At 39.2% G+C, this 21,951-nt stretch overlaps 1 protein-coding gene and 1 pseudogene across 6 annotated transcripts in view; one reads left to right on the forward strand and one right to left on the reverse strand.

Moving 5' to 3' along the window:
• Positions 1–21,951, reverse strand: part of AFG2A (AAA ATPase AFG2A) — a 307,467-nt gene that overhangs the window by 34,184 nt on the left and 251,332 nt on the right. For all 6 annotated transcript variants that reach the window (XM_051819827.3, XM_002717260.6, XM_070047622.2 and 3 more), the window contains one exon: positions 18,035–18,199. In XM_051819827.3, coding sequence (XP_051675787.3) covers positions 18,035–18,199 — 165 coding nt within the window. The remainder of the gene's footprint in view (positions 1–18,034; positions 18,200–21,951) is intronic.
• Positions 9,991–10,090, forward strand: LOC149125046 (U6 spliceosomal RNA; annotated as a pseudogene).

Raw genomic sequence — 21,951 nt, forward strand, 5'->3', positions numbered from 1 at the left:
AGGAATGGAGGTAGGATTTGAATCTAGATACTCTGATTTGGGATGTGGGTGTCCCAAGCAGCATCTTAACCCTATGCCAAATGTCCATTCCCATATACATTATTTCTAATCATCAAAATGCCTTTGCAAGTATTTCTATTGTCCTTTCAGAGTCTCAGAGATCTTAATGTGTATAATGTGTAATATAATAATATATAATAAAATAAGTAAATGCTAGACCTAGGACTGTAATGCTATTCTACTAAATTTCTGGATCAGACAAAACCTGCCTCCTTATAAGAGTCTAACAAACCATTTAAATCTCACAAGATAGTATTACCTAGCATTGTATATGATTGTGTCCTCTGCATGACATATGCACAGGCCTCTTTTCTTTCCAGGTCATTCTCCTGGCTCCAAAGGGAACAAATTTCTTAAGAAAAAAAAAATTTTGGGTAATGCTGTTTCAAAGAGGCCACCTCTATGCAAACGGTGCTTGTACTAATTTGTACCACACCTCCAAGAGGCTCATCATTTGCTTTCTCTGGGCTTACAAAATAATTTACTGTAAAAGTGAACTGGCATATTTTAGGGTGCAGCTGTTTGTGGTTGTTTACATTTTATTTGGAACACAGAGGATGTAAGAATGGTGGAAACAAGAAGTGCTTAAAAAATAGAAGGCAGGCAGGAAGAAAAACAGAAAACCATCCAAAGGCCTATGTGAAGAAAAAGTACTACAGAGAAAATCAAGGTGAACATAATTCAATCAAAATACAAACTGTGGCCGGCACCGCGGCTCAATAGGCTAATCCTCCACCTTGCGGCGCTGGCATACCGGGTTCTAGTCCCAGTCGGGGGGCCAGATTCTGTCCCAGTTGCCCCTCTTCCAGGCCAGCTCTCTACTGTGGCCCGGGAGTGCAGTGGAGGATGGCCCAAGTGCTTGGGCCCTGTACCCCATGAGAGACCAGGAAAAGCACCTGGCTCCTGCCTTCGGATCAGCACAGTGTGCCAGCCGCAGCGCGCCAGCCGTGGCGGCCATTGGAGGGTGAACCAATGGCAAAAGGAAGACCTTTCTCTCTGTCTCTCTCTCTCTCTCACTATCCACTCTGCCTGTCAAAAACAAACAAACAAACAAACAAACTGCAGCAAACGTGAAGGCAAATATATCTGCACAGCTCAAGAAGCAACAGCCAACTTCCTCGATCATGAATTGACTTTTTATCTTGACCCATCAAGTAACTTCATCCCCATCAAGTAACTTCATCTGGGATTCTTCTCATTGAACGTTCTCACCATCGGTAGAGTTGACCTTGACCAAAATGTTTCAGATTGCAGTGCTGGCAGAACTATGGTAAAGCAGACTGAAGTTTCCTCAGTCTGGATGCCTGCCTCACATTCCTTCCTATAGGAATGACATCCTCTCATTACCACACTGCCTCTCAAAACACATGGGCTATTTTAGTGGGGAGTCCAATTATGATTTCCAGATTAAATCAGTGCCTACAGCATTTGTACCAGAGAATTGGGTAACAGGATATGATAGGGCTTAAAAAATTATGCACGTTTTATATAATTAACCTGAACCTTGCCCAAACCAGCAACAATCCAAACTTATCATCAAATATCACAACTCATATCCAAGGTAAAAGGAAGTGAGTGGGTCTCTTTATCTCCAACCTTGCTGAGTGACTAGAACGCATAAAAATATGTTACTACAATTAACATTCAATGGCCTCAGATATTATGAAGACAATATGAGAGAGATTTTAGTGTAGGAAACTTTGACAAAAATGAAATTGTGGGGCTAGTATAGTGGTGCAGTAGGTTAAGCTGCCACTTTCGATGCTGGCATCTCATAAGAATGCCGGTTTGAGTTCTGGCTGCTCCACTTCTCACTAAGCTCCCTGCTAATGCTGCCTGGGAAAGTTTGGGCCCCTGTCATCCATGTGGGAGACCTGGATGAAGATCCAGGCTCCTGGTTCCCAGCCATGCCCAATGTAGCCAATTTGGGGAGTGAAGCAGGAGATGAAAGCTCTTTCTGGCTACCTCCTGCCCCACCGTGTGTGTGTATGTATGTGTGAGTATGTGTGTGTGTTTCCCTCTCTCTAACTCTGTATTTCAAATAAATAAATCTTTTTTAAAAATGAAATTGCATGTATTTGGTCTTTCTCATTCATCAAACAATTATTAAATCTGAACTGTAGGCTAGGTACTCCTAGCATTCTTTGAATAACAATCTCAAGATTCTAGAGCTTTAACAAAGTATTACAAAAGCATCATTTCTGGAAAATGATTGCCAAGAGGCAAGTATCAAAATAACTGACAAAACTCTTAAGAATGACACTGAGTTACAACAAACATACCACAAAGACTATTCTTTGTCGCAGTGAATATAAGAGTAGGTTGTTAAGCAGGTCAGTCAGAAAGTAAGAAAAACCACAGTAGAGATTCAACTTTATTAAAAATATTGTGTGAACAAGACTTCTAAACATAGACAGCTTCTTAGCTAACCTATAATTATGTAAGTCAGAACACTAAGAGGGGGCTGGTGCTGTGGTGTAGAAGGCTAAGCCTCTGCCTGAAGCGCAGGCATCCCATACGGTCGCGGTTCGTGCCCTGGCTGCTCCTCTTCCAATCCAGCTCTCTGCGTGGCCTGGGAAAGTAGTAGAAGATGACACAAGTGCTTGGGCCCCTGCACCCATGTGGGAGACTCAGAAGAAACTCCTGGCTTCAGAATGGCTCAGCTCTGGCTGCTGTGGCCATTTGGGGAGTGAATCAGCAGATGGAAGACCTTTATTTCTGTCTCTCCCTCTCTCTGTATATTCAATCCTATTTTGTTGTCTAGAAAATTATGTTAATTAATAATGGAATAATATTCCTTAAGGATCTGACTATTCACTCACAGAGAGCTTTTCTTTTTCCTTATGTAATAGATCTATAGCAATCATATTTTCAATAGAATAAGGAGAAATTAAAGTAAAATAAAAACTAGTCTAAATGATCATGTCCATTAAGATAATCCATAGGGACCTCCAACGCAACATGCTTACATTTTCAAGAGTTTGGATTTCTGTGTATTAGAAAGAGGGATGAGACTTCGCATATTCTGTACTTAGCACAATATATGAACATAGTAAACCTCAATCTTATGATGGCTCATTACGTAGGATTCAGTAATCTCAGTCAAATAAAAGATCCATGGAACAGACTATACACAATCATCTGTATCTGTACATCCTTTTTATTTTCTTCCTTAACTGTCAAAGAGAACAGTGGTCTCTTCTCAGCCGAATACAAAACTTTTCTGATCAGGACTTCAATCTGTGATCTTCATTAGTTTTCCCCTTTCTCATTTCTCTTTCTTGAATACTTTCACTCATTTTTCTCTACTGACCTCTTTCTCAGCCTACAAACACACTCAGTTCTCTCCCAATCTACCCCCTGCCTCCACCAGTCTCTCTCTAGTTACCAATCTAATTTTTCTTATTCAAAATTCTTGAAAGAGATTTATAGTAACATCTTACCACCCATTTTCAGATCAGCTCTTTACCCTCCTTCTAGAGCCCTTAACAAGTCACTTTTGTTTTACATTCTAGTGTTCCCAGGTGTCCTTCATGAACCAATGACATTTTATTTTATATAGCCTACAGTGTCATTTTTCTGAAAGGACTGAATTATTTTTGCCACATTGCTATTGGTCAAGGCCAAGTTCCAAACAAGGTCAGGCCACCTTCAGAAAGTAGAAAAATATACTTTCTTTAATGGGGAGAGCTAAAATACTATAGCCATTAAAAAAAATACACAGAATAATATTCAATATGTACTAATTGTTACTATAAGACTTTTGGGGCAAACTGAATTATGTCACTGCTGCAATTACTGTATTCTACTCATACAGCAAGCCCTGTGTTTCAGTAAAGCTACTATATATCACTATCACCATATATATTATGAATATATTTATTTATCTATATTTGGTTGAGTTCTTTAGTCATTAGTCTGTAAATCTGCTTTGTTTTATAGTAATTTAAGAACAAATGGAGGGGTTCAAGGTTACTATTGTGTTTCTACATATTTAAGTAGATAAAACAAAATAAAGCACTATTGCGAGCCTATTAAAATGTTTTGTTTTTCTCCTTTAAGAGGGCTAGTGATTTCTCAAGCTTAAGAAATAATATCGAGGCCAGTGCTGTGGCATAGCGGGGAAAGCCGCCACCTGTAGTGCCAGCATCCCATATGGGTGCTGGTTTAAGCTCCCTGTAATGGCCTGGCAAAGCAGTACGAGACGGCATAAGTCCTTGGGGCTCTGCACCCATGTGGGGACCCAGAAGAAGCTCCTGGCTCCTCATTGGCCAAGCTCCAGCTGTTGCAGCAATTTGGGGAGTGAACCAGTGGATGGAAGACCCTCCACCCAACCTGTGCCTCTAATTCTACCTTTCAAATAAATAAGTAAATCTTTTTTAAAAAGTTCATAGAAAATGGAATTCAAAAAGTTTATTCTGATGTAGAAAACTTGAAATTCAGTTAGTTTTTTTCATAATATGCATTTTCTATGAATTTTTGACAATCCTTTGTACTACCATTACCAATGCTCATACTAATGGATGACTAGTACAACATTAAACAAGTAATTCCTCCCACAGTCCAGATCTCTTAGGAAAGCAGATTTGGGAAAATATGAGTGATTAAAAACAGAGAGAGCTGGCAGCACGGCTCACTAGGCTAATCCTCCGCCTTGCGGCGCCGGCACTCCGAGTTCTAGTCCTGGTCGGGGCTCTGGATTCTGTCCCGGTTGCCCCTCTTCCAGGCCAGCTCTCTACTGTGGCCAGGGAGTGCAGTGGAGGATGGCCCAAGTACTTGGGCCCTGCACCCCATGGGAGACCAGGAGAAGCACCTGGCTCCTGCCATCAGATCAGCGTGGTGCGCCGGCCGCGGCGGCCATTGGAGGGTGAACCAACGGCAAAGGAAGACCTTTCTCTCTGTCTTTCTCACTATCCACTCTGCCTGTCAAAAATAAAAAAACAAACAAACAAACAAAACAAAACAAAAAAAACAGAGAGAGAGAGAGAGAGAATGAATCTTTCACTTGCTGGTTCACTCCCTAAATGCCCCAACAGCTGGGGCTGGACCAGATTAAAGCCAGAAGCCACATCTAAATCTCCCATGGGTGGTAGGAACCCACATACTTTGGCCATTATCTGCTTCCCAGGCACATTAGCAGGAAGCTGGATTGGAAGCAGAGGCAGGAATCAATCTGAGGCCCTCTGATACGGGATGCAGATGTTCCAAGTGGTGGCTTAACCACAATGCCTGCTAGACCACAAACCTTCTGAAGTACCCTTGTATTAACCAAAGGCAAAGAGGAACATATGTCATTGGAGAAAATAAGCCATAATTAGTATGAGCCACTGCCAAGAGAACAAATTGTTAAGTATAGCCTTTCTTACTTTGTCCTTGCTGTAGCTAGAGGATCTATATATTAAAACAAATGAAAACACACCATATATTTTTCCTTTTTTCTTTAATTTTATTAAAGATTTTTCTTGTCATTTGTTTTTCCTCTACTCTCTTCCTTTCCTTAACTCTTGTACACAGATAATATGGTTGATGATTAAATTTGTAGTTGACTCTGTTACAGTGTCTTGCAAGACTACAGGTGAGATGGGATCATGGTAGAACAGAAAGAGCAGAAATCACTAGAGAAATTGTAAAATGTTTATGTTTGGCAAGTAGTAAATGCTCAACAAAATTGCAGCAAACTATTATAATATTAATACAATATCTGGGGGATGTAGCATAGTGGGTAAAGCTGCCACCTACAGTGCTGGCATCCCATATGGGTGCTGGTTTGAGTCCCGGCTGCTCCACTTCCAATCCAGCTCTCTGCTATGGCCTGGAAAAGCAGGGGAAGAATGGCTCAAGTCCTTAGGCTCCTGCACTTACATGGGAGACCCAAAAAAAACTCCTGGCTCCTGGTTTTGGTTCGCGCAGCTTCAGCAATTGAGGTCATTTGGGGAGTAAACCAGCGGATGGAAGGCTTCTTTCTCTCTCAGTCTCTCCCTCTGCCTCTCTGTAACTCTGCTTTTCAAATAAATAAATAAATAAATCTTAAAAAAAAAACCCCACAGTATCTGAATACTGAATATATAATGAAAGGCAATAGAAACCCTAATGGTTACTGTAGTTTGTTTCCCAGTAAAAATAATTTTTAACTTAATGCAAGTAGATACAATTTTGAGTATCAAGGGATGCTTGTGTTTCACATGTTCTTATACACAGGTAGGTATGTCCCTCTTCTGGTTAAAACTTGCTTTAATTTCTCAAGTTCAAGTTCTGCTTAAGCAGCTCTCCAGACAATAACGAGCTCCTGAGTGGGGCTCTGTGATGAGACATCCAGCAATCCAAAAACAAATTTTATGGCCATATAGTAACCAAGGGTGAGGAGTGAGAGTAAGGAATGATTATCACCAAGCTGCAAACCAACAAGAAGAAATGAGAAGGCAAACTCCAAGGGTTCAAGATACACCTGTGTGTACCAAATTTTGTAAATAGTAAAAACCGAAAGATGGACTTCTTGTATATTTAGAAGAGGTCTGCTTAGCTCACAGTGTTATTTTCATCACATCTATAAAGAGAGGATGGATTATATCTGTCAACAGTTACCTCTGAAAAATGGAAAGCAAAACATTTTCTAGCAGACAGAAGCTCAACAGTTTCACCCTAACTACTGGTATTATCTGAACATCAGGAAAGAGTGATGAAATTTTGTATTGCATTTCCTGACTGGTAGAAGCATTTCCAAGTTGATGGGAGACATCATTCTTGCCAACTTCTCAAAGAATTTCATTGGGTACTACAGTGTATTATTATTAATGTCAACAATTTTAGCACATGAAATACTGATTATTCTGAATCTTTCAAAATCAGTATAAGTAAATCTTACTCATGTGCCAATGAGAAAAGCATAATCTCTTTTTTTAAGAAACTTTTATTTAATAAACATAAATTTCAAAAGTATAACTTTTAGATTACAGAGGTTTTCCCCCCTATAACCACCTTCCCACCTGAAAACCATTCCATCTCCTACTCCCTCTCCCATCCCATTCTTCATTAAGATTCATTTTTAATGATCTTTATATACAGAAGTTCAACTTAGTATATACTAGGTAAAGAATTCAACAGATTGCACTCACACAGACATACAAAGTATAAAGCACTGTTTGAATACTAGTTTTACTGTTAATTCACATAGTACAACACATAAAGGACAGAGATCCCACACGGGGATTAAGTACACAGTGGCTCCTGTTGTTGATTAAATAACAACTGACACTCTTTTTTTATGACGTCAGCAATCACCCAAGGCTCTTGTCAGTAATCTGCCAAGGCTATGGAAGCCTCTTGAGTTCACAAACTCCGACCTTATTTAGACAAAGCCATAATCAAAGTGGAAGTTCTCTCCTCCCTTCAGAGAAAGATACCTCCTTCTTTGATGACCCCTTCTTTCTACTGCTATCTCACTCATAGGTCATTCTTCTTTCTACTGTTCTCTCACTCATTTAGGTCATTTTTTGCCACAGTTTGTTGGCTTTCCATGCCTGAGAAACTCTCATGGGTTTTTTTAGCTGGATCCAAATGCCTTAAGAGCTGATTCTGAGGCCAGAGTGCTGTTTAGGGCATCTGCCATTCTATGAGTCTGCTATGTATCCCATTTCCCATGTTGGATCGTTCTTTCCCTCTTAATTCTATCAGTTATTATTAGCAGACACTAGTCTTGCTTATGTGATCCCTTTGACACTTAATCCTATCGTTATGATCAATTATGAATTTAAAATGATCGCTTTAACTAGTAAGATAGCATTGGTACATGCCAACTTAATGGAATTTGGAGTCCCATGGCACGTTTCTAGCTCTGTCATTAGAGGTAAGTCTGAGTGAGTGTGTGCCAAACTGTACATCTCCTCCCTCTCTTATTCCCACTCTTATTTTTAACATGGATCAATTTTCAGTTAAATTTAAACACCTGACAATAATTGTGTGAAAACCATAATCTCAACATCATTTTGGGACATGAAAAAAACCCAGGGATATATTAAAAATAATAACCAGTACAGAATTTTATCTGTAGGGTCAGGAAGTCTTTCCAGTATAAGTTACCAATGGTAAACAAAAAACTTAAATCTAGGGTGGGCATTGTGGTGAACTGAATTAGGCGGCTGCTTGGGATGCATTCCATATTTAAGTGTTTGGGATTAAGTTCTGCTTCTGTCTCTGGTTCTCATCCAGCTTCCTGCTAAAGCACCTAGAAGGCAGCAGATCACAGCCCATATATTTAGGTTCCTGCCACTCATATCAGAGACCTGGATGGAATTCCCGGCTCCTGGCTCCAGCCCGGTACAGCCTCAGCTGTTGTGGGAATCTGGGAAGTTAACCAGCAGATGGACGATCTCTCTCTGTCTCTCCCCTTTTCTCTGTCACTCTGCATTTTGAATAAATACAACTTTAAAACACCCAATCTATTCAAATATATGTGCATCATGGCCCTATCAGATAGACAACAGTCTCAAATACCCTGGGAATTCTCTTCTCACAGGCATACCAGCTAGAAAACAAATGAGACTGAGAGAGAAGATTAATTAGAGGGGTCAGCATCCTTCAAGTCATGAGCCATCTAAGGTAATGTAAAGGAAAGGAGGCTGGTAAGTGGGTCACCAAACAAGCCCACAAGGGGGAGAGAACAGCGTAAAACCCTTGGTAATAATCACATGGACCCCTATAAAGCTGTGCCCCTGACTGGAATTAACAGGGGTCTTCAACTCTTAACAAAAGGATCCTCCTAACTGTTACACACACACACACACACACACACACACAATTGTCTTTAGAGAACTGAGGGATAAAAACACTGGATTGCTGGTGGATTTCAAATATAACTGATTTTTTTCTTGGTTATCAAGAAAAAACCATAGCCTCTGAATTGAAATGATAATCTGTGCACCTGCTTTTTAGGTTGAGTGTAAGAAGATAATAACATCTCTGGCCATGATTCAGTGTTCTTTTAATTGTACCTTGATGAAGCTTCAGGTCAAAATAATTTGCTGACCAAGATTTGTACTTCTCGAGGTTTTCATTCTCAAAAATTACAGGTAGCGATATAAAAGGTGGCGGTTTTAAAGTGTTATTTTTCCCATTAACTGCATTGACTGTGTTTTCTGCATTATTTAGTTGAAAAATGAGAAGGAGTGGGTGAATGGGGAAGCAATGTGAACTTAAACTCTGTGAAACATTACAAACTATTAAACACTAACCAGTTCACAAAATGGACTACCTTGCCCAAAAGGTACACAAGTAGTAAAGGTACAAGGGCATTTTTAATACTCACCAATGAAAGAAATCATTTTCAGACTGAACCACCACGCTCTATTACTTTATCTTTAGCATTTTCAAGGTAAGCAGGCAGATTCAACTCTGATGTGACAGACATCCCGGAAAAGCTCAGATTCTCATAGCATTAACTCATCTTTTGATTCTTTAACCCCACCTTTTAGTTAATACAGGAAGAGATTGTATCGAGGAAGTTACTTAAACTTAAAGATAAATCAGTATGTGTATTTCTTTTTTGACAGGCAGAGTTAGACAGTGAGAGAGAGACAGAGAGAAAGGTCTTCCTTTGCTGTTAGTTCACTCCCTGGAATGGCTGCGGAGGCCGGCATGTTGCAGCCGGCACGCTGCGCGGATCCGAAGCCAGGAGCCAGGTGCTTCCTCCTGGCCTCCCATGCGGGTGCAGGGCCCAAGCACTTGGGCCATCCTCCACTGTACTTCCGGGCCACAGCAGAGAGCTGGACTGGAAGAGGAGCAACCAGGACAGAATCCGGCAACCCAACCGCGACTAGAACCCGGTGTGCCAGCGCCGCAGGCGGAGGATTAGCCAAGTGAGCCGCGGCACCAGCCAATATGTGTATTTTTTAAACAGGGTGAAAGAGGAAAAGGGAGAGCAATCAGAGGAAGAAAGTGCTCACCTTGGCAGCACATATATGAAAAGTGAACGAGAAGATTTGTATATCCCTTGCACAAGGATGGTATGTAAATTCACGTCTCCCTCTCTACAACTCTACCTTTCAAATAAATAAATAAATACATCTTATGAGAAAAAGAGGAACAAAAAGTAAGTTATAAGGAACACTTGAATGTAAACTCTTTTACCACAAAACAGTGCTATTTGGATGTTTCATGTTTGTCTTACCTTCTTCTTACAAGGGAAAAGAATATGAATTACTTATTTTAAATTTTAGAAAGTCAGAAGTGTAAAAACTGGAGTGATTTTTATTCAAAATGGAGGCAAAAAGATTTCTTATAAAAATAGATTATATTCAGGTAACTGCAAACTTGTCAAGATGGAATTCAGGAGCTGGCGCTGTGGCACAGTGGGTTAAAGCCTGGGATTGCAGCGTCAGCATCCCATATGGGTGCTGGTTCGAGTCCCTGCTGCTCCTTTTTCCACCCAGCTCTGCTAATGGCCTGGGAAAGCAGGGGAGAACAGCCCAAGTCCTTGGGGCCCTGCACCCACATGGAAGACTCAGAAAAATACTGGCTCTGGCCATTGAGGCCATTTGGAGAGTGAACAAGCAGATGGAAGATTCATTCTCTCTCTTTCTCTCTCTCTCTCCCCCCATTTCCCTCCCTCCCTCCCTATGTGACTGTCTTTCAAATAAATATTTTATAAAGAAAACGATGGAATTTCAGTGTGTATTTCACATATATACAACCTCCCCATACAAGCAGCAGCACAATGTTTTCCATCTGCAGGTTCATGAAACAAGTTAGTACTCACATCACTATTCTGAGAAACAAGAATGAAACACACCATGAGTTTCGCATGCATATTTGCCAGAGCAGTTTGTAAACTCTTTCACAGTCTCCAAGGCTTCTCAGAGGTCACAGCACATGAAGGAAAATGTATGAAAATGGGACAGGCCCCCAACCAAAGCATTCATTGTTGCTTGAGATATAAGGTTTTATTTCAGGGAGGGAGGGAAAAAGGTTCTGCTACTAAAATCTTAGAAATGACTTATGTGTAGTTTTAAAATTAATAGAAAGTAACAGTGAGTTATAAGATAAAGTTTTCAGGAAGAAACAAAGCTCTGCATTGGAATGTGGAGGCAGAAAGAATTTTTAAGTGTTTCTTGAGATAATATTTTGCTTTTATAATTCTCAAGTATAGCTGATATAATCTTCACCTGCTAGTCTTTCTTATTCTTTCTTCTCAATTGACAAGTAATGTCAGTTAAATGTGACAACCTGATAAAAATGAGTTTCCTTGTCAACTTTTATAGAGATTAACAATGTCTTTTCTGGGATTTCTCTTCAACATCACCTTGGGCACCCCTCCTCACCTGCCTTCTGTGTTGAACTATTTCATGGACCACATGTTTCTCCTTGTTTTTGGTTACATACATTTACCAGTAGCTCTCTATAAGCTTGTTTTAGGCCAAAGTCATAGAATTCCCAAATGTTGTCACTTTTTAAAGATGAAAAAGCAGGGGTGGCATTGTAGGTAGCAGGTAAAGCTGCCGCATGCAGCGCTGGTATCCCATATGGCCACTGGTTTGAATGCCTGCTTCCAATCCAGCTTCTCTGCTAAGGTGCATGGGAAAGCAGCAGAAGATGGCCCAAGTGTTGAGCCCCTGCACTTGTGGGAGACTAGGAAGAAGTTGCTGGTTCCTGGCTTAGGCCTGGCCTAGCTCCAGCCATTGTGGCCACTTGGGAAGTGAAGTGGCAGATGGAAGAATTCTCTCTCTGTAACTCTTTCAAATAAATCTTTAAGAGATTAATAAAAAATAAAGATGAAACAGCATAGATTAAATACTGTATACAACAATTTTAGTGAAACAGCATGAGGAAATAGACTAAGAATTTGGTAGAGAAGAAACAAGGTAGAATATTAAAATGTTCAAATCAGCATTATCATTGGCTTAAGTAATTCCCCATAAATACAGATTTACCTTGGAGATCACCCTGGGGACTAGATTATCAGGTAGGTCCTGATTAACTCATCACCTGGACATACTTGTTCCCTACGAAGGGGATCCCATATGTGGTTAAAGAATGCCACATGGAGTTTGTTGCTAGCCAGTCTCTCATCCAACATGCATTTCCTTTCTGACTAACGCATCCTGCAAGCTGACAGCAGTTTAAGAACTTGGCAAGGAGTCAGTAAAACAGGTATGGCAGCACAAGGTGTTCTGGAGGATAATTTGCTTTGGTGTAAACATCCTATCTAAAATAGCCTCAGGTAAGCTGAGTTAGTGTACTTTTGTTGCCAATTTAAGAAGTTGAAGTTTAGAAACATATAGACTCTAAAATATGCTATATCTTCATATATTTAAAGTTTCAAAACTATGTTATAATCAACAAAGTTATAACTTTGTAACCTTCCTTTCCTAAGACAGAGCGTAAGGGGAAAAAAAATCAACTACTGCATATTTCCATTTTATAACACATTTTATCCTAGTGCCTCCAAAAACAGAGTAACCAAAGGTCTCAAAAACAAACCCAAAACAGTCAAAACAAAAAAAAAAAGAGGTCCTAGAATCAATGAGCAGGCAAAATTTTCCTTTCTTTGCAGTGGAAGAGGTAAAGAGGCAACAAAGAAAGGCTGACGAACAGTAGACCAGTTGGTTAGAGCAGGACCAACTCCCAGGACAGTTTCCGATTTGACAGGAAAAACAGGTGGCAGACAGTCCACAGCAAGCTGCTAGTAAGTACAGTGGTACTCTGTTCCAATTTGGAGATACAGACATTGCTGCCAGCTGCTTCCTAGAACAGCAAGTGCAGTAAGTGGAGAAAAAGGTGTCTGTCCTGCTTTAGGATCCTTATTCCTGTCTCAGATGTGCTGTTGGATAGATTGGCCAAGTTTGAATATCTATGCTGATTTTTTAGTTTGGGAAACACTGTCTCAAGAAGATTTCAGGGAGGAAGAGTGCAGATATTCTAAATGGTTATAATTGCTCATTCTGTTTCCACTGTGAGGGAGAAAAAAGAGAAGATGTCAGAAGGACTGTTAATCACCAAGATAGAAAAGTGATTTAAAGTTCCCTTTTTATTAGCTATAATAGCTTGTTCACAGTGAATAGAACCCTTCTTGAATTAATGAGGCACACTAAAAGGTGATTTTTTAAATGTAAAGCTGGCATGAAGATTTTCAACTTTTATTAGACCCACGAGGATGCAGACTACAAAACAGAATTCAAGGTTAAGACAGACATTTCTAACAAAACAGGAATAAATAGATGTAAGTTTACATTAAGTGGAGACATTAAAAATTTAGTGTGAGATGTAGTTAAATCTAATAAGTTGCTTTTAAAAGACCTTCTAAAGCTGTATTGCTGAGATGACACTAAAGTCACTACAGTATGCAAAGTTTTACATCTTAAATATAGGAGGCAAACTCAATTATTATTCAGCTTTTACATAAATTATTTACCTGGTTATTGAGGCAGTAAGAACACAGTCCCAGAGCCGGTGCTCTGGCATAGCAGGTTAAGCCTCTGCCTGCAGTGCCAGCATCTCATTTGAGCACTGGTACAAGTTCCAGCTGCTCCTCTTTTTTTTTTTTTTTTTTTTTTTAATTTATTTGACAGAGTTAGACAGTGAGAGAGAGAGACAAAGAGAAAGGTCTTCCTTCTGTTGGTTGGCCCTTCGGCCGGTGCTGCGACGATCCGAAGCCAGGAGCCAGATGCTTCCTCCTGGTCTCCCATGCTGGTGCAGGGCCCAAACACTTGGGCCATCCTCCACTGCCCTCCTGGGCTACAGCAGAGAGCTGAACTGGAAGAGGAGCAACTGGGACTAGAACCGGCACCCATGTGGGATGCCAGTGCTGCAGGCGGAGGATTAACCAAGTGAGCCAAGGCGCCGGCCCCGCTGCTCCTCTTCGGATCCAGCTCTCTTCTAATGGCCTGGGACAGCAGCAGAAGACAGCCCAAGTACTTGGACCGGTGCACCCATGTGGAAGGCCCAGAAGAAACTCCTGGCACCTACCTTTGGATGGGCCCAGCTATGGCCATTGCAGCCATTTGAGGAGTGAACCAGCAGACAGAAGATCTTTCTCTCTGACTCTCCTTTTCTCTCTCTGTAACTCTGCCTTTCAAATAAATAACTAGATATATCTTTTAAAAAAAGAAAAAGCAACACATTCCTATCTTGTTCCTATCTTATGCAACACTGATAAAAGGGAGAAAGAATGAAGGGAAATAATACCCATGATCCATTTTTTATGTGCCAGGCATTGTGTCTTGGTGCTTTTAAACTGTTACTTCATTTAACACTAAAGACAAGTTCATTCATACAGAGATATTACAAATGGGGCAACTGAAATTCAAAGGCAATAAATAACTTGCCTAAAACCATCCTGAAATAAAGAGCTATGATTCCTTTAAAGGCCTATTTAACTGCAACACCAAAATTCTGCCCCATTGCCTTTCTTAGAAGTTGAATTCTCAGATTTGGATATATGAAATACCTACTATAATTGCCATGGATAGTTGATAATCTGACTCTTATATAAACTGCACTATCAATTTGACTTCATGAAGTAATCTACCAAAAAAGGGTAACTTACAAATGCAAATAAATATTCAATCCAAATTAAAGAGGAAGTTACATATTTTACTCATTGAATACAGGGCATACAGGCCATGAGGTCAGTAATGGTAAAGGTCATGTGCACATATTTGTGACAACTGATTTCCTGTCAGAGATAAATGTTTTCTGTACTAAGGATCATTTGACAAAAGACAAATGAATAAATGAAGTGGAATCTGCTACAAATAACTTAAAAAAAAAACAAAAAACAAAGCAAAAGAAAACAATAGTTACGATCAAAAATGACTTATTTCCTCTTGAGCTGAATTCCCATCTGCTTTTAAATGGCAACATGTTTTTCCATCAACCGACAGCTACAGCCAAGAAGCTGAAGAGGAGGGCCAAAGCCGCAAGGTAGTAAGTGGCAGCAGCAAAGATGGCTCAAAGACACTGCCAGCTGCAGCCTTGGCTGGGTGACTGCTCCCTACTGACTACAGTGTGCCTCCTACTGGTGATCTTGTAATCTTCATGAGGCTTAAAGAATCCTTCAGGGGCTGGCATTGTGGTACAGCAGGTTAAGCTACCACCAGAAGCACCTGGCACCCCACAGGGGCACCGGTTCTTGTCCGGGCTGTTTCACTTCTGATCTAGCTCCCTGCTAACACATCTGGGAAAGCAGCAGAAAATGGCCCAAGGGCTTAGACTCCTGTACCCACGTGGGTGACCTAGATGAAGCTCCTGGCTTTTGGCTTCAGCCTGGCCTAGCCCTAGCCATTTGTGGCCACTTAGGAAGTGAATCAGCTGATGGATGATCTCTCTCTCTCCATATTCTGCCTTTCAAATTAAATAAATTAATTATATTAAAAAAAAGGCTCAACTCTCTTGTGTACCTTTTCTAGCCAGAGAAAATGGAGTAACATAGTAAAGATATAGGAAGCTATTTAAAACACTGTGACTATTTTTTTCTTATGGAAAAATGCTGATTGGGTAAAATGTTTTTGTTTTTTCATAAAGAAAAGAAAATATTTTTAAAGTAACCTCCCCCATACCTAGTCATTAAAAGCACTAGTATCACCTCCATCTCAATCATCCTCTACAAGGCTTTAACTGAAAACAGAAAAGTTTCTCCCTACTTAAATATTTTATTTCTAAAAAACAATTAAGAGTTCTGGGAACTCTGATCAATATCCTAAATTTTTTGCAAAAGTTGCCAATTCCAACCCCAGGAATGTGACTGTGCTTGTTGCAGGGTGCACTGCTACAAAGTCACCAAGCTCTTCCTAGGACACATGACAACTGGAAGTCTACTTTTCCCACATACAAAGTTTAAATCTTTTCCTTTGTAGTTTACCTTGTGTTTGCTAACATGTACTACGGGTTCAGTGCTGAAGGATATGGTATTTGCTGGAGGGAAGAAATAAATACATTAGTGGATGCAAAGCATCGAGTCTGTAGGAGTCATGTAACTGAGGTTTTTGGCTTTGAATTCACTTTACTATTAAAAAAATCAAAACTAATTTTGACTTTCAAGCTTTCAAGCATTGTAGCATAATTTTCATTCTGATGAAAAGACAAAGATAAAGAAGATGAGCTCTTATATTTTATATGAAGCTAGGTTTTACCTGTCCTAACTTTTCCTATTTATGGATTTTTAAGTAAAAAATGGTAATGTTTTCCTCACAAACCTGTGTGAACTGCCTCACCATTCAGACCAAAAAGAGAAAAAAAAAACCAACTCAACATGGAAGAAGCCTGTCCCATCCAAACTTAAAACTACAGAATGACTGGAATATCTCTGTGGGATAAAATGTCTATGAAGTTGCTGATTATAACAGGACTACAGAGGATGTCCCTCCCCCATCCATACATTATAAAATTAATGTAATGTAATTAAAGGAAAGACAGAATTTTCAGCTACTTTTCCTGTAACCATTCTTAGAAGATCTGATATAAAAGTAATCATAAGTGTGTTTACATTTTTGATCAAATAAGATGTACTAGAGAAGAACTAAGCAAGCTGGTACAATAACTGCTGGCACCAAATGAATTTTTTCCTTTTAGTCAGACACAATCTCAGTGAGTTTTATTTTTGTTTTCCACATCTAAGTTACTACCATGAATTACTTCAAAGTGAGAAAGGCACATTTATACCTTGCTAACTGTTCTTCCACTTTACTCAAGTGAAAGATTTATGGTTTCTTCTCCTTGCTGTTTCCTATAAATTATTGTATCATATACAGTATGCCAGCCTTTAGTCTCACATCAAAAATTAAATTCTAGAAATCCTAGAGCAGTCATTTAACAGTAACTGCACGTTCACTTGAACTTGCTTCAAGGTCATGCCAAGGAGCTGCCTGTAAAGATTACTGCTTCAGATAGGACTGAAAGGTGCATGTGCTGCAAACTGCTTCGCAAGCTGCTTTGTAGACGGCTTTTTTCCCCAATGAAGAAGAAAAATTCAAAGGAAGAAAACCAAATATCCAGAGTTCTTAAGGCAAAACAACAGCTAGGCATTTATTTTGGTAGTTGTTATTAGATATGACCAAGATAATTTTAATTAACACCCCACACATAAAGTTACCTACCTTACACTTCCAAATACCATCAATGATTTGTAATGTGTTAATCTCTTTGGTTTTCACAGAAGATGAATGAAAACAATCACAAGCAAAACAATGTAGAATCATGACCTACTGGATAATTTCTTACTTTAAAAATATTAATTTTCCAGTACAAATCTGAATCAGTATTATTCAGAGCTATTTTGGTACTGCGGTATATAGTTAGTCCTTTTGTTAAGAAGTGTGTATAGGAAAGTTGCACAATCATTTAATGGAGTTTTCTTATGCAAATAAAACATCCGAAGCAAAGAGCTGCTAAAGCAAGTAAAAACTACTCATGTATTATACATAAAAGTTATTTTAACATTTTCACAGAGGTCTTGAAGTTCTTGCTGAGAATGTATCTTCACACTTAAGTATAAATGCCCCTTTTACCATTTTTATGAGAATCTCCCTTAATATACAAGTAGATTTATGCATTTACTTTGCTAAGCCCCTTATACTCATGATATCCTAACTTTGCTTCTATAATCTCCTTGAAAAAACAATGGAGAAAGTTGTACTATCATTTCCATCTGATAACCCTAAAGAAACCAAAGTTCAGAAAAGCCTGAGTGAAAACTGCTACTTCAAGAAGCCTAACAGGAGAATCTATTTCTATTCCATCATTCTCACCATAATATGCTATATCTATGAAAATTATTTTCAAAAATAATATAACAGGTAAAAAAAAACAAGACAATAAAGACAGATAAAATGCAACTTAATTTAGTGATAATCTGTCATGTTGTACATATTCAATTTTAAGATTTCTTGTTATCCAAGCATTTGAAACAGCTGGCTGTTTCTTCTGCTGAATGACCCCAAGCCACTGCTTCTTCCCCAGCAAGGTAATTTGGGGAGAAATATCTTACCTCTGCCCCTGAATATGTATCAGTTTGGAGGACCAGTTCATCCAAGTCAACCTCGTTACTGATTGGCATAGAGTGGAACTGTAGCTTAAATATTTCCCTTCTTGTTGCTCCATCTGGTAAAGGCACATAGATGAGTCTATCAATTCTTCCAGGCCGCATCAAAGCCTATAGAGAAAAGTTGGGGCAACATGGATTAACCAGGCTCAGAACTGACATTCCACATCAAAGTGACCCAGGGTCCAGTATCTGAGGAAGACCCCATTAGTACCACAATTAGCAAATGAAGCAAGTAGTAGAGATTATGTAATTTATTTAGAAAATATAAACAAGCATGTCAAGAGCACTTCTGAAAATTGAAATGCTGTATTTCTGGGAGAATTCATGGTCTTCAGCAGTGGTCAAGCTGTCAAGAAAGGTAAAATTGTTCCCTCTTTGAGATGTAAATACAATTTGCACTCATTACATCAACAGAAGTAATCTGTAATTTCCTTCAAAAACTCCTAATATGTGGATTAAAATGTTAGCTGTTTCAATGAGGCCTCAAAATATCAAGCTCTGATAATAAGAGTATGACTACAGCTGGATGCAGTCAATCAACTTCTCTAATATTTTACTCAATATAAATACCTACATTACTTTAGAAGTAATAAAATCATGCATTCAGAAAAATTTATTGAGGATATTATTACATACAAGACATTGTTCTTGATTTTGGAAACAGCACAAGTAAGATATGTATAAAATGGACTGTGGTGATGGACAAACATACATGAGATTATATTTAAAAATCAATTAATGAATTTTATGGAATGTGAATTGTATCTCAATAACACCATTAAAAAGGAGACTTATGTCCTAAATGTGTGTGTATGTTCCTCCTGAGGGAATGGGGCAGCTTAAAAATCTTCTGGATGAGCATTCAACAAAAAAGGAATTAGAAGTGTAAAGGTAATAACAATAACTGGCATGTTCCTAGGAAAGGAAAAAAAAAAATCCAATATGGTAGAAGTATAGTGAATAAAGAGAAAAGAGGTAGGAAACGAGGTCAGAGACACTTAGGTAGATTGTAAGGCCTTGAAAGATTTGGCAAAGAGCATGGGAATGTTCCCAATGGGAAGTCACTGGAGGGTATTAATTAGGAAGGTGAAATGATACAATGTACACCAAAAGATTATTCTGGGGAACTATATCAAAAGGTCTTGGATATGTACACAGGATCTCAGGAGGGAAATAAAAAGGGGGTGGAGAAAACACTTCTATATGGGGCCAAAAATTAGTCAAACTGCTGAAATATAGAGATAATGAAAACACTAAAAACTGCTAGACTGCATACAAGGAACAATGATTCAAACTACCCGTAATTCTCAAACCAAAACAATGGAGAACAAAAGAAACAGGAGAATAACATCTTGAAAGTACTGAAAGAATAAAAATGTCATACCAGAAATCTCTTCCCACTGAAAAAAATAATTCAATTATGAAGGAAAAATAATTTCCAGATAAAGGAAAAGAACACTTGCATGAAAATAAAAAACTAATACAAGGCCGGCGCCGTGGCTCACTATGCTAATCCTCCACCTAGCGGTGCCGGCACACCGGGTTCTAGACCCGGTCGGGGCGCCGGATTCTGTCCCAGTTGCCCCTCTTCCAGGCCAGCTCTCTGCTGTGGCCTGGGAAGGCAGTGGAGGATGGCCCAAGTGCTTGGGCCCTGCACCCCATGGGAGACCAGGAGAAGCACCTGGCTCCTGCCTTGGATCAGCGCGGTGTGCCAGCCGCAGCGCACTAGCCGTGGCAGCCATTGGAGGGTGAACCAACGGCAAAAAGGAAGACTTTTCTCTCTGTCTCTCTCTCACTATCCACTCTGCCTGTCAAAACAAAAACAAAAACAAAAACAAAAACAAAAACAAACTAATACAAAACAATACCCTGAAAATGCACCTAGGGCCACCATAAAACACCACATAAAATAAAAACAGTTAATCCCTATGTGGTTTTAGTGGGAATTAGAATTTAGCACATATTCAAAAGATGATGTTCTGTGACTAACAAGCTGTCTTTGTCTCTGACCCAAGAATTTGATGTATTTTGCTAGCTTTCAGGAAATTATGGCAGACTTAACTTGTTAGCTTTCAAATAGGGAAAATTCCTAGCATCTCCAGTTCTTGACATGCATATCCTAAAAATACAGGCTGAAAATATATAAAGCCAAAATTGACATGATTAATGGGATAAACATATGATAGTTATATAATTACAATAGATTTTAACACCTCTATCTTAGCAATTGATAGATCTAGAAACAAATCTGGATAGAAGACTCTGACCAAGACTACTAGCCCCTTTGATCTGATTATTGATATGTAAGATAGCTACATAATGGCCATAAAAAAATGTTCAATGAATTCAAAAGGACTGAAACCTTAGAGTATTCCCCTGACCACATAATTAGGAATGAATAATGAGACAGAGAAGAAAGCCCCCAAAACATGGAAATCCTAAAGCACATTTTAAAATAAGTCCTAATAAAAGAGGAAATTACAAAGGAAATAACCAGAGTAAACTGGTTATAATATAACCAGAATAAACTGAGTTATAATCAAAAGCTGACACATCAAGATTAGTAGAATACATTTAAGGTAGTGATTATAAAAAAATTAGTAACTGTAAATTCTTATAGTAGGAAAGAAAGTCTAAAATCTACAACTGAAAGCTGAAGAGTAAGGGTAAGAAACAATGCAGATGATTGGGGAAATCAATGGACTGGAAGGCAAATAATAAACAAATTAAACAAAGGGTAGAGCTAGACTGAATATGTCCTGTTGATGTACAATTTAATACTTTATCCCTTTTAATATTTTTTTTGTTCTAGTTAATACTACTGGTTGAACTCTGTAATCAACACACATTTATTCTTAGGTGTTGAAATTTTAACTGAAAAGTGATCCCTGTTAAATATAAGAGTAGGCATAAGAGGGGGAGGAGATGTACAATTTGGGACATGCTCAATCGGACTTGCCCCAAATGGTGGAGTTAGAAATGTGCCAGGGGATTCCAATACAATCCCATCAAGATTGCATGTACCAATGCCATCTCACTAGTCCAAGTGATCAATTTCAGTTCACAACTGATCACACTGATAGGTCTAAGAATCAAAGGGATCACACAAATAAGACTAGTGTCTGCTAATGCAAACTGACAGAATAAAAAAGGGAGAGAATGATCCAACATGGGAAGTGGGATACACAGCAGACTCGTAGAATGCCAGCTGTCCTAAACAGCACTCTGGCCTCAGAATCAGCCCTTAAGGCATTCGAATCTGGCTGAAGAGCCCATGAGCGTATTTTAGGCATGGAAAGCCAAGACACTCTGGCAAACAAAACAAAACAACAAAAAAACCCAAAACAAACAAACAAAAACCAAAAACCTAAATGAAAGATCTCTGAGAGTGAGATCAGAAAGAATGGGCCATCAATGACACGGTGGCAAAAAACAATCTAAATGAAAGATCCTAGTGAACAAGACCCCAGCAGAAGGAACAGGCCATCAAGGAGAGAGGCACCTTTCTCTGAAGGGAGGAAGGAACCTCCACTGTGATACAGCCTTGACTAAACAAGTTCAGAGTCGGTGAACTCAAGGGGCTTCCATAGCCTAGACAGCTCATAGCAAGAGTCTCTGGTGATTGCTGACTTCATAAATAAGTGTGCCAATTGTTAAATCAACAACGGGAGTCACTGGGTACATGCTCCCCATGTAGGATCTCTGTCCTTAATGTGTTCTACTATGAAACTTAAAAACAACACTACTAGTTGAACAATACCCTATACCTTGTGTGGCTGTGTGAGTGCAGCCTGTTGAAATCCTTGCTTAGCATATACTAAGTTGATCTTCAGTATATGAAGGTAATTGAAAATGAAACT

This window comes from Oryctolagus cuniculus, chromosome 8 (genome assembly GCF_051225735.1).
Source record: "Oryctolagus cuniculus isolate XC-2025 breed Fujian yellow rabbit chromosome 8, ASM5122573v1, whole genome shotgun sequence".
Taxonomy (NCBI): domain Eukaryota; kingdom Metazoa; phylum Chordata; class Mammalia; order Lagomorpha; family Leporidae; genus Oryctolagus; species Oryctolagus cuniculus.